The sequence below is a fragment of the Polypterus senegalus genome, chromosome 4, assembly GCF_016835505.1.
Source record: "Polypterus senegalus isolate Bchr_013 chromosome 4, ASM1683550v1, whole genome shotgun sequence".
Taxonomy (NCBI): domain Eukaryota; kingdom Metazoa; phylum Chordata; class Cladistia; order Polypteriformes; family Polypteridae; genus Polypterus; species Polypterus senegalus.
Window position 1 is genome coordinate 8443743 of NC_053157.1, and position 14055 is coordinate 8457797.

The following is a 14055-nucleotide window of genomic DNA, read 5'->3' on the forward strand; positions in this document are numbered from 1 at the left end:
TTAATCAATGAGCAGTGAAACAAAATGACACTTTTATTGCCTAACTGAACAGATTATACAATATGCAAGTTTTTGAGGCAGCTCAGGCCCCTTCTTCAGGCACTTCCTATTGCATCCACAATGGATAACACGGTACTCCCCACTACTACTATATTACTTTAATCAAATCAGGCAGGTTTCTGTATTTCAGCCACTCCTGCCAGGAAACTAGATATTGTAATAACCTTTACTGAACTGTGTGCATTAGACATCAAGTAGCCAAGTTTAATGAAAATTTAAAATGGCAGTTTTACCTTTCATAAGCTTTAGCCAGTGCTTGACAGGTTTTTCCAATTCCATCCTTGTCTCCCAGTTCTGTGAAGATCTGCATACTCATTTCAAGGTACTGCAAAAATGGAAAAGCAATTGAAGATTGGTTGTACAGTACTAGTGAAACACTGCTGTCATTTTTGATATGAAACTTTATTAGAAATAACAGGTGAACCACTCACTGATGAAGTCAACTGCTATGGCGTATCCACAAAAAGTAAAAGGATATTTGATGTGTGAACACAGAGAATCCCAGATTTGGGATGCCCGAGTATCTCAATAATCAGACTCTCCTAAGCCGGATTTAGAGACACATTACAAACTGAAGAGGAGTGAAGATGAACCTTACCTTTAGATTTCTACATAAAGATACTTATGTTTTCAATTTCTTCATTCATTTTTTTACTTACATGTACAGTGGAATCTCGGGTCACGACTGTAATTCGTTCCAAAACTCTGGTCGCAACCCGATTTGGTCGTGACCCAAAGTAATTTCCCCCATAGGATTGTATATACAGTAAATACAATTAATCTATTCCGGACCATCCTTCTTCTGGTCACTCCAGCTCCTTGATTGCTCAGCTGGAGCGACCGTTTCCTTCTGCCCCACCAAGTGTCAGTCAAACACCCCTGCTTGGGGGTGTTGTGTACATGTGGTCACATTAGCAAGTCTACATTCCACGTCAGTCATGTGACTTCGTTTCCTACGCATCCTTCCCGCGGCCGCTGCTCTTGTGGCTGCTCGAGGTATTGCTGCGAACACCATACATACGGATAGTATCAAATTATATATAAGAATATATATGTATAGACTATTTTTGTTATTTATTTGTCACACACCTATATTCAAGGTAAAATACATACAAGAATGAAGGGGCAAACATCAAAAGCAAAAAAGTGAGCACAAGGGAGCAGAACTTCTATATAATTTAGGCACACGCCAGTATCATAGATTTTGTCAGTTGTCACGGATGGCCGGGACGCCTCTGCCTTGGAAGGATTGGGGGAGCAAGTGTGGACAGAGCATCACCTCCCCTGGATGGCAGCGGTACCTCAGACTCCCGCAGGGCTTCATGGGAATTGGAGTTTATTACAGCCCTGTTGGGATCCGGGGGTGTGCTGCAACAATTCCTGACCATGTTTGGGCGATTCTTCCGCCACACCCAGAAGTAGGTCAACAAGTACCTGGAGCACTTCCAGGTGACCTATATAAGGGACCAGCAGACACTATTCTGGAAGGCAGAGTCGGGTGGTGATGGGCAAAGCTTGCTGGAGCGGAGTGGTGAAGATAGAGAGAAAAGGACAAAGAATTGTGGTGTGTTGTGGGGACGGGGAAGATGTTCCACACGAGCGAAGAATAAATAAAGGACATCTGTGTTTTTATCAGTGTGCCTCCCGTGTCTGTCTGAGTCGGGTTGAGCCCCATCTGCTGTTGCACCAGCAACAGCAGTTACAGTGTAGAAGAGACACAAAGGAATTCCAATGTATTTAATGAAAAGGTGAGTTTTAAAAAGACATCTAAAAGCAAGCAAATTGGGTTCAGATTGAATTGCTGAAGAAAAAAGGAGTTTTCACCCGACCCGGAAGTCTTACAAAGTCACATGGACTGAGGGACAGAAACAGTTCCGGGTCAAGGAGTTTAAAAGGACTGGGAGATCCCAGCGGTGAGCTGAGTTGGGAGGAAGGGTGACTGAGCTGCTGGGAGGTGTGGAGGATTATTGTGTTTATTATTATTATAATTATTGTATTACAGAGTATAGTGGAGGTAGAGGTGCTGAAAATAATAAAAGTTAAACATTTGGACTTTTATCAGGTGTCTGGTCTGAGGGTCCAAGGGGACGACAGCGCCCCCTACCTGTCACAATGTATATACAGTGATCCCCCGCTATATCGCAGATTTTTCTGTGGAACATATCTAATTGTATATGTACATTGTACACTACGGTAGACAAAGAGTTTCACGTTACAGTACCCAGATGATTTGTTACAAGGCCTGTTACTGGCTGAAAGAGGAGACTAAACCAATCAGAGAGGGATTTTCATTCTCTTGGGCTCTGATTGGCTGCAGCTAACGTGGTGTAATCTTGCAAGAACACACATCTCAGTTCTCTGCGTATCGCATACCTTGCTTGAGGTCCGATTGTTGTGAGCAAACATTTTGTGAACTTTTCGTTTTGTTTTAAGCCCTACGATGGCTCCCAAGCGTCCTGCGTCTTCTAAGCCTTCTGGTAGGGGTGAGCCTAAGCGCCAGAGGAAGACCTTGACCATTCAGGAGAAGGTAAAACTCCTGGATATGCTTCGGGAAGGAAAGCATTATACAGACGTCACTCGCCATTACAAGTTTACATGTGTTTAAAGTGTGTGGGAGGGGTATTTTAAGGCTTAAACTATAAAAAAATGTTTATTTATATGGTCTTTCTATATCGTGGATTTTCACCTACCGCTGATGGGTCTGGAACGTAAATTCCGCGATAGGTGGGGGATCACTGTACATATATGCCTTACCAGTATTCTTTTTTTGTGCTATAAATATACGAGCATACACGTTGAGAGTATCCTAACGACATTTCCAATAGAAGAATGCACAGACCACTGTCTGTGAAAATGTGGTCACAAACAACCTCTTTTCCTTTGCTTTCAGCAAAGACAGTGAAGCACACTGATACTGTCTCCAGCTTGCCCTTGCAGGTCCTGCCTCTTCAACTGTGTGGGCTGCTTAAGTGACCATGATGCCAAAAATCAGTGTTCACGTGGAAAACTGGCATCAGCAACCAAGGAGATCCCTTAGAAGAGCCGCATTTACAAAGAAGCGAGACATGCAAGGACAAATGATGTCCCTAAACACCATTCATTTCAACCTTTTTTTTTCCCCCTAAAGTGCAGAAAATTAAATGGGGTACCTGCTGCTCCCTCACACTTTGTTAAATCACTCTCTTCTGTTCTTTCATTACAATATATATATATATATATATATATATACACACTCAACTAAAGGATTATTAGGAACACCATACTAATACGGTGTTTGACCCCCTTTCGCCTTCAGAACTGCCTTAATTCTACGTGGCATTGCCTCAACAAGGTGCTGAAAGCATTCTTTAGAAATGTTGGCCCATATAGGATAGCATCTTGCAGTTGATGGAGATTTGTGAGATGCACATCCAGGGCACGAAGCTCCCGTTCCACCACATCCCAAAGATGCTCTATTGGGTTGAGATCTGGTGACTGTGGGGGCCATTTTAGTACAGTGAACTCATTGTCATGTTCAAGAAACCAATTTGAAATGATTCGAGCTTTGTGACATGGTGCATTATCCTGCTGGAAGTAGCCATCAGAGGATGGGTACATGGTGGTCATGAAGGGATGGACATGGTCAGAAACAATGCTCAGGTAGCCCGTGGCATTTAAACGATGCCCAATTGGCACTAAGGGGCCTAAAGTGTGCCATGAAAATATCCCCCACACCATTACACCACCACCACCAGCCTGCACAGTGGTAACAAGGCATGATGGATCCATGTTCTCATTCTGTTTACGCCAAATTCTGACTCTGCCATTTGAATGTCGCAACAGAAATCGAGACTCATCAGACCAGGCAACATTTTTCCAGTCTTCAACTGTCCAATTTTGGTGAGCTCATGCAAATTGTAGCCTCTTTTTCCTATTTGAAGTGGAGATGAGTGGTACCCGGTGGGGTCTTCTGCTGTTGTAGCCCATCCGCCTCAAGGTTGTGCGTGTTGTGGCTTCACAAATGCTTTGCTGCAGACCTCGGTTGTAACAAGTGGTTATTTCAGTCAAAGTTGCTCTTCTATCATCTTGAATCAGTCGGCCCATTCATTCTCCTCTGACCTCTAGCATCAACAAGGCATTTTCGCCCACAGGACTGCCGCATACTGGGTGTTTTTCCCTTATCACACCATTCTTTGTAAACCCTAGAAATGGTTGTGCGTGAAAATCCCAGTAACTGAGCAGATTGTGAAATACTCAGACCGGCCCGTCTGGCACCAACAACCATGCCACGCTCAAAATTGCTTAAATCACCTTTCTTTGCCATTCTGACATTCAGTTTGGAGTTCAGGAGATTGTCTTGACCAGGACCACACCCCTAAATGCATTGAAGCAACTGCCATGTGATTGGTTGATTAGATAATTGCATTAATGAGAAATTGAACAGGTGTTCCCAATAATCCTTTAGGTGAGTGTATATATATATATATATATATATATATATGCAGGTATATGTGTGTGTGTATATATATATATTGTCACGCATGAGTGAATGGGGAGCAGCTTAAGAACCTGACGCGCATCGCAACAAGTCGTGCCAGGGGACAAAGGCGGGGTACTAACCTCTCTGTCTCTCTTCCCATAGAAAGGACGAAGCGCTGCCGCCATAATCCGTCCCGGACAAACAGAACACAAACACTTCCGGGTTCCTTTCACTCCTCTGGTCCCCCAGAGTGTGTAGCACCATAACATTAGAAATTAAAAGTTTAGAAACATTTTGATAAGAACAGGCAATTCAGCTAAACAAATTAGGGTTAGGATTAGGGTACGATCCACGTCATTTCTTCAAAATTTGAAGGTCCTAAAAGTCCTGCTGTATGTTGCACGACTTGGCAATTTATTCCATGTGTCTATAGTGTCTATATGCTTGATCTGCCATGTCTTAATAAATGTATTGTTGGGTATAAATATTCATGGTGTGAGGAGGCCCAACAATACTGAGATTAAAAAGGGAAGATCAGGGTCTGTGCGAATACTAGACAAACAAGAAAAACTGTGTGTACAAAAGCATCAAAACAAATGTTTACTCAAAACGGCTAACTAGGAGTCCCAAGGCTTAATCAATAGGATCAGGTCCCACTTAATAGCCGACGTCGGCTGCCAGTCATGCTACAAGATCAATACTGCTGCGCAAGGGTCTGCATGGCTCTGAATTCTTAGTTTGCAGTAGCTGCTGTTAGAGCTTCTTTAATCCTCACATGATTACAAGGCCTTGCATTATTTACATGGAGCATAAGATATAACATACAGTATACCAGGGGTCTCCAACATGTCGCTCCTTTCCAAGTAGCTTGCCAAAGGGTTAATGAATCCTACATAAATTTGAAAACTTGATTAGTCAAATTAGGGGTGGGCGATCTTTCCAAAAAATCATATCACGATTCTTTTAACAGAAAATCACGATCCACAATCTAAATTGCAATCTATCTTTTCAATGTGGCAGTCACTTAAGAGAATATCCAGACTCAAACTCATCAAGACCTAGTAACACTTTATTTTAAACATCAAACAAAGTTGAATTCAATTGTTCTCTCATTTCGCTAGCTAAGTTAAGTTACGGGACACGCCCCCAAGCTGGCAAGTGAGTGAAGAAGGCCCCGCCTCCCTCGGCCCGCTGCGTGTTTCTCGGATTCACTCAAATAAACCGGTACGGCAGGTGAACTCTGATACACAGCGAAATGAGAGAAGCCATTCAAGCAAATTATTGAAAAAAATCTAAATCCGTTAAGTAGTTCTCTCGTGAAAAGCGAACAGACAGAGAGACAGACATTGGATTTTATATATTATATATTAATAAACCTTTAAAATAATGTGCAGTTAAAGTCTCAACAGCATTTCTGGAGCTTAGTACAACCAGATAACTATAAGAATCTTCACCAAGCAGCTGTGAAAATGTCTGCTTTGTTTGGGTCTCCATACCTCTGTGAGTCTGACATGAGAAAAGAACCTTGATCGGAAAGCATGGCAGACACGTAGGAGATCACAGACATAGAGGCATTATACAAGTACATTTCAGAGACAAGGAAAATGGAAGCTTATTAAGCATCTGAAATGTGGAAGAATATAGATATAACCACATACATTCACTGACCACTTTATTAGGTACGCCTGTTCAACTGCTCGTTGACACAAATCAGCCAATCACATGGCAGCAACTTATGCATTTAGACATGTAGACGTGGTCAAGACGACCTGCTGAAGTTCTAACTGAGCATCAGAATGGGGAAAAAAGGAGACTCAAGTGACTCTGAACATGGCATAGCTGTTGGCATTTCAAAAATGGCTGATTTACTGGGATTTTCACACACAACCATCTCTAGGGTTTACAGAGAATGGTTTGAAAAGGGGAAAATATCCAGCGAGCGGCAGTTCTCTGGGCAAAAATGCCCTGTTGATGCCAGAGGAGAATGGTCAGACTGGTTTGAGCTGATAGAAAGGCAACAGGAACTCAAATAAGCACTCGTTACAACTGAGGTGTGCAGAAGAGCAGCTCTGAACACACAACATGTCGAATCTTGAAACAGGTGGGCTACAGCAGCAGACCACCACACAGAGTGCCACTCCAGTCAGCTAAGAACAGGCAACTAAGGCTACAGTTGACAAAAAGTAACCAAAATTGGATAAAAGAAGATTTGGAAAAAACATTGCCTGGTCTAGTGAGTCGATTTCTGCTGCGACATTCAGATGGTGGGGTCAACAACATGAAGGCAGGGATCCATCCTGCCTTGTATTAACAGTTCAGGCTGCTGGTGGTGATGTAATGTTTTGGGGTTATTTTCTGAGCACACATATGCTGAAAGTATATTAGCTTACGGGAGCCAGAAAGTCACTGAAGACACATTTTTTACATTCTTATCTCAACTTTTTTCCACCAAATCTAAGTGATGTCATAGATGAGCACGGGGAAAGATTTCATCAAGATATAAAGGTGATGGAAAACTGATATCGGGATAAATTCACTCCGAGCATGATAGGTGACTACTGTTGGTTCTTGCAAAGAGAGACGGATGAGCAGCAAAAGCGCAAAAGCGAGTGCCTCCAAAATTTTTGGGCACGCTGACCTCACTTTTATATTGAGGTAAATTGACATAAATATGCTCTAATGTGTCTCTGGTATCGTCTTCTGGTTTGTTTTCAGAATAAACACATCGAAACAATTTTGGTGGGACAGAGTCCAAACTCCAGATATCGTCTTGATATATTATATTGATATTCAAAAGTGTCAAAACGTCAATGTGTATTTCAAAAACTTGACGCGCTAGCTTAATTTTGGTGTACTTAAAACTTTGAGATGCTCTGAAGTTCCCAGAGGCAAACAAAAATATTTTTTTGTAGACCAGTGTTTTTTGGATTTCAAGACCTAACTTATCTCTTATATATATTTCTCTTCTGGTTCGTCCTGCTTCCTCTTCAAAACCGGTCACCTCCCACACACAGCCCACACAGCATTTCTTGATTCCTATTGGTTCGTCCTGCTTCCTCTTCAAAACCACTCCCTCCCACACACAGCCCACACAGCATTTCTCGATTTCTATTGGTTCGTCCTGCTTCCTCTTCAAAACCGGTCACCTCCCACACGCAGCCCACCCGTCATTTCTCAATTCCTATTCCTCCTCTTCCAAACCATTCCCCACACTGCCTGCGGCCTCCCATACACCCCCACGCCGCTTTTTCAGGCTACCGAGTTCCCCGCTCCTCTCTCATGACCCCATTGGTGTCACGTCACCACCCTATATCTAGCCTGACCGCGTGACCTTTCACTTCGGCCATGTGTACGCCTGGAAGTCTTTTCCGTAGCCTGCTTCAGGAAGGTACTCTCTCGACCATTGGCATTGGTTTCTCTCCTTGCTATTTTCGTTGTACTGCGACGGTTGTTTCCTAAGCCTTTGTTATAAAATGAACAACAGTATCTTCTCTGTCGATGGGTTTTTGTGCAACGACAAACTGCCTGTTCCTATCAGTGGGTTATTTCTTGACACAAACGGTTGACGAAGGCAATGCACTCTCATTACGACATCGGGCAGTAGATTTCATTGCATCACAATGGGACAGATTTGGAGACGTTCTTCCTGTTGTTCTTTCCAACGCAATTCGAGTTATCACAACAAGTCATGAGTACTATCAATACATGGCAACATCTGGAGTTTATGGTGGTGAAGCTGAAATTCAAGCTCTTTCCAAGACTCTCCATGCTATCATTGTCATTTACTTCAAACACGACCCCAACATCCTGCCTTGCATTACGTTTGCAAAGATTTGCATTTATCTACAACAACCAGTCTTCAGCCACGGTCAGTTGCACATGGATTTTTCTAGGGTTAGATCTTTCGACTCATTATCTGTCGTCTCCAGGAAAACACCGATTCACAACTGCGTCGTTCAAAAAAGTATTTCTTTCTTCTTAATTTCTGAATTCCTTTCTCACCGTTTTCCGTTCCTAGTCTGTTGTGTCTTACAACATTCTACCTTATATAAAATTGAGAAACGCTGTAAGATAACCGCTTTCCATGTTTTTCTTTTTATTTCGTTGTTGTATTACCCAGAAAACTTTTACCAATGTGCATACGCACACATAATGGTTAACAATATACATCCACACAAAAAGTAGATCCACTAACACAATATACATAACATATTCTTACACCACCGTATGCTACGGCGGGCATCGGCTAGTATGGTATATATTTTAGGATAGGGTCACCCCAAAACCCTTATAATACAGAATGGTATGCCTCAGAATTTCCCAAGTTTACATAATAACAATAAATAAATAAATAAATAAATAAATAAATAAATAAATAAATAAATAAATAAATAAAATGATGTAAAATCTCTGCTGAGTAAGATTTCAATAGGCAGTGCCAAATAAAGCAACTGATTGACTGACTGATGGATGCGTCTTATGTGGCTACCCTCATGATCTCAAATAGGAGACATTTGGAATTTGGAACATAAATAATTAACATTTCTTCAGCACTGCACTGTACAGTATTTGCACAAGCACTATATTACACTTCCAACGAGCAGGAAATTGAATCTTAACTTTCAGATAAAACGGTAACTTTAATGTTTCCAGATAAATGTTTTTGCTCTAATTTAGCACACTAAGACAATACACTGAAGACAATAAAACAGTGGAAGCGGAGGAGACAGCAGGGAGTGATCCAGACTGATTAATATTGCAAAAGGAATTCACAAGCGAACATCTGTTGAGGTTCAACATTTCTGGTTGTGTTAGCACAAAAAAAAAAAAGACACTGCAGGTCTGATTTAGAAATTGATCCTAAATATGCACAGCAGCTCCCTCAAATACAGCCGACCCATACAGTCTGGAGTAAACGTCTCTGTGAATTACATAAATGAGCATCAAAAAGGGAGCGTCTTGTACAAATGTGTCATTGCCAACACATTTTCATCACCTGCCACCTATACAACCGTTCCAATAAAAATCATACAAAAAAAAAAGATTTTCTAATGTTCAAATAGTTAAAAAAAAAATGTAAATCACAGCAGCCTTGTATGTAAGCTCCTGCTATTGAAAAAATAAAAAGATCAAAAGGTAGACAATATACTCTACAGGGAAACAAAAGAATGAAAAAAAAATCACACAAGTAATTTATTAACCTCGTCACATTTCACATTTTGTAGCAATGCCACTCATGTCAAAATTTGCAGAAATCCATGAAACATTTTCCAAACTCATAGTGTAGAAGCCTGCAGTGTTAGAGGCCCACAAATACAGAGTATAAATGTCCTTTATCTCCGTCTACGTACCCTTATTTGGCACTGTATTTTTCTATGTCCCGTTTCCTTCAAAGAGGGTATATACTGTAATTGGAAGTTGTACGCACTTTCAATGGGTTATGATGTAGAGCGGAGCACAAAATAGATAAAGTGGTGGACATCAAAGTCCACAACAAAGAACAAGATGCAATTTTCCCAGCGTCGTAGCAGCTTTTTAATGCCCTATGCCCATATGATCAGTGGTTCACTCATCTTTGAGTCATTTCTGTATTGGACTCCCATCTGAAAAAAGACGTGTCCCAAACCTCTTTTGTGCCTTCTTCTTGCTTTACACTACCTAATAACTAATAGATAGATAGATACTTTATTAATCCCAAGGGGAAATTCACATAATCCAGCAGCAGTATACTGATACAAAGAAACAATATTAAATTAAATAATAATAAAAATGAAAAGAATTAAAATAAAATTAATGTTCGCATTTACTCCCCCGGGTGGAATTGAAGAGTCGGTGATAATATATGTGGTGATCTTCCATCCATCCATTATCCAACCCACTGGAGCCAATCCCAGCCAACACAGGGCAGGAAACAAACTCCGGGCAGGGCGCCAGCCCACCACAGGGCACACACACACCAAGCACACACTAGAGACAATTTGGAATCGCCAATGCACCTAACCTGCATGTCTTTGGACTGTGGGAGGAAATCAGAGCACCCGGAGGAAACCCACACAGACACGGGGAGAAAATGCAAACTCCACGCAGGAAGGACCCGGAAGGCGAACCCTTAAGGGTCTCCGAACTGCAAGGCAGCAGCACTACCCACTGCGCCACCGTGCCACCCTGTGGTGATCTTACTGGTGCAAATTAACTGCCATCACATCATCTAGGTGGCTGCTACTGTATACATTGGTGGTGGCTGCATTGGCTCCCCACTCTCTATGGGAAACGCTTGGGATTCATGAGAAAAGAGCGATATAAATGTTAAGAATTAAATAAGAAGTCAGTCCAATGCGGGGTCCACTCACTCACACACCGAGAACACATACATGCACTATGTGGCCAAAAGCATGTGGAACCCCTTCACAAATGATTGAGTTTAGGTGTTTCAAGCACATTTATTGTTAACAGCTGCACACTATTCAAGCACACAGCTATGCAGTCCACATTGGCAGCAGAATGGGTCCTACTGAAAAGCTCAGTGACTTTAACTCTTTGAGGGCTGAATATTTTTTCCAAAAAACATAGTTTCTGAAAAGCAATCGTTTCACACAGAAATCAACATAAAACATCTGTTGCTGCCAGTTTGACAAGAATGTGTGGTAGGCTTGCTGCCAGGCTGTCTTTGCATGGCTGGGACACGGTTGCAGTGGATTGCAATCTGGTTTCTACCTCTTATCATTGTTAAGTGGCAGTCCTCCCAGGCGAACATTGTCAGTACAACGATTAGCTAGGGACCAATCAGCTGATGCTGGAACCTTGCATTTGTTTTTGATCACTTGTTTCAAAATCTGAGACCAACAAGTCATAGTCCAGTTCAGAGATAATCCGTCATCCACGGAGTATTTTGACCACGTGACCATCTTCATCAAGCCCTTCCGTGAGAACCCTAGATCCAAAGAGGACTGTTTCATTTATGTTAGGTAGAATGCCTAGAGGGGACTGGGTGGTTCTCATGGTCTGGAATACCTACAGATTTTATTTTTTCTCCAGCTGTCTGGAGTTTTTTTTTGGTTTTTTTCTGTCCCCCCTGGCCATTGGACCTTACTCTTATTCGATGTTAATTAATGTTGACTTATTTTGTTTTCTTATTGTGTCTTTTATTTTTCTATTCTTTATTATGTAAAGCACTTTGAGCTACTGTTTGTATGAAAATGTGCTATATAAATAAATGTTGTTTGTTTGCTTGTTTTGATTTATGCATTCGCTTTGATCTCTCGCCATTATGTCAGTGCCATTTTTGCCGTTGTTAGCGCCTTGCTACTCACACAAGCTCAGGGAATCTCGGTCAAACCAATGAATCTAACTTTCTTTCTAGCAATGAGAGTCCAACTAAAACATAACAGTTGGTTTTGTCACAGTTTACAGTGAATTACCATCATCAACTCCTTCTTTTGACAAAAGTTGACATCAGCCCTGAAAGACTTAAATATGACACTGTCGTAGTAGGATGCCACCTTTTAAGTCAGTATGTGAAATTTCTGCTCAACTAAATCTGTCCGGGTCAATTCTAAGTGCTATTATTATGAAGTGGAAGTGCCAAGGAACAACAACGGCTCAGGCAAAAAGTGGTAGACCACGCACACTCACTGAGCAGGGCCGGCAAGTGCCGAAGTGTTTAGAAACGGCCCATCTTTCATGGCTTCATTCACAACAGAGTTCCAAAGTATAATAGCACAGGTACCTAAAGGGGTCCACGGCAGTTAGCGTGTTTTTAGATAAAAGTTGTGCGCTCAGTTGCCCAGAGTAACGTAGCCAAGCAGCCCTGGGTTACTAAAGGAGAAATTGTCAGGTCATGCATTCACGTGCAAACGCGCACACTTCAGCAGGCTTCCTCAGTAACACTCTGGGGTTTGTAAATTAAGGAACCTACACCCACTTGAGTATAAAGAGAGCCTAAGTAGAAAGATTGGGAGTTCAGAACAGAAAGCTGGAGAGTAGAGTTTGCTGGGAAGAGAGAGTTTGAGAGAGGAGAACTGGGCGCTCAAGCAGTAAATAAGACAGGAAGCATGGCAATCGGGAGTTGGGCCCGCATAGAGGGAGCAGACAGCGCTTACAGGGCAGGGTTGCTGCTGTTGAGCATTAAGGAGGAAGGTGCGACCAAAGGGCTCTAGAAATTGTCTAATGGGTGCCAAAGGATGAAAGTGGGACGATGGAGTCGGCCTTGGAGGTCACAGAGGGGACCAGCTGTGGCACATGCTGGTAGCTCAGCTCCCGGGTGAGCATACCTGATAGGTAAACTGGGGCTAAGAACTTTTAGAGAGGCAGCAATTTTATTTTGGTTTTAAGACTTGTTTTAACCTTTTGGATTATTTATTTATGGAATTTTTAACCTCCATTGGACACGGCATATATTTTGGAGTATTTGTTTATTGAAGAATGGATTTTGCACTGCACTTTATTTATTGTTAACACTACAGTGGAACCTCGGTTCATGACCATAATTCGTTCCAAAACTCTGGTCGTAAACCGAAGCAGTTTCCCCCATAGGATTGTATGTAAATACAATTAATCTGTTCCAGACTGTACAAACTGTATGTAAATATAATTTTTTTTAAAGATTAAGCACAAATATAGTTAATTACAACATAGTATGCACACTGTAATAGTAAAATAAATGTAAAAACATTGAATAACACTAACACAAAACACCCAGGCTCCCTGCTCAGCTGCACGAGCAGGCAGGCAGGCTCGCTCTCTCTCTCTCTCAGCAGCACGCAGCACGCCTCCTCCCCGGAGCAGCACGCGCCCTCCCCAAGCAGCATGCGCCCCCCCCCAGCAGCGCTCTCTCTCTCTCTCTCTCTCAGCAGCACGCACCATAACTCCCCCAGCAGCTCGCGCTCTCTCTCTCAGCAGCACGCACCATAACTCCCCAGCAGCTCGCTCGCTCTCTCTCTCTCTCTCTCTCTCTCTCTCAGCAGCATGCACCATTACCCCCAACCCAGCAGCACGCTCGCACTCGCTCTCTCTCTTTCAGAACAGAGAGGAACATTTGAACAAATCCGAACTTTAATTTAAAAACAGGAGTTCACGCTAATAGCCTTACAGCCAGATCGCTGTACTGTACAGTAAACACTTTTTTTAAAATTAGTTTTAAGCACAGGGAAAAAAGGAACATTTGAAAAATGCAACAATTCACGCTACGAACTGAAAAATTAACTTTTGAAAAATCCGTAATACAAAAACTATAAACCACCAAGAAAACTAACCTTGCATGAGTCGAGTTCTGGCATGAAGTGAGGAGGAACTGGGTGGAGAGGAGGTTACAGTTTTGAGGGAGAGTCCGGCTCCGCGATGGAGGGATGTTTTCCTTCAGGTGTTTTCTCTGTTGTGATTTCTTGGGTTTCTTTTGCAGGCAGGCGGACGGGCAGGCAAGCACGCACGCGCAGGCAGACAGGCAGGCAGGCACGTCTGACCGAGAACAATGCAACATGTGCGGAAATCATCGGCGCGCACAAACCGAAAGGGAAACTGGCTTGTTCGTATACCAAGTG

The 14055-nt window shown here is 42.4% G+C and overlaps 1 protein-coding gene across 2 annotated transcripts in view; it reads right to left on the reverse strand.

Moving 5' to 3' along the window:
• Positions 1-14055, reverse strand: part of ttc29 (tetratricopeptide repeat domain 29) — a 263802-nt gene that overhangs the window by 39853 nt on the left and 209894 nt on the right. For both annotated transcript variants that reach the window (XM_039750219.1, XM_039750218.1), the window contains one exon: positions 294-385. In XM_039750219.1, coding sequence (XP_039606153.1) covers positions 294-385 — 92 coding nt within the window. The remainder of the gene's footprint in view (positions 1-293; positions 386-14055) is intronic.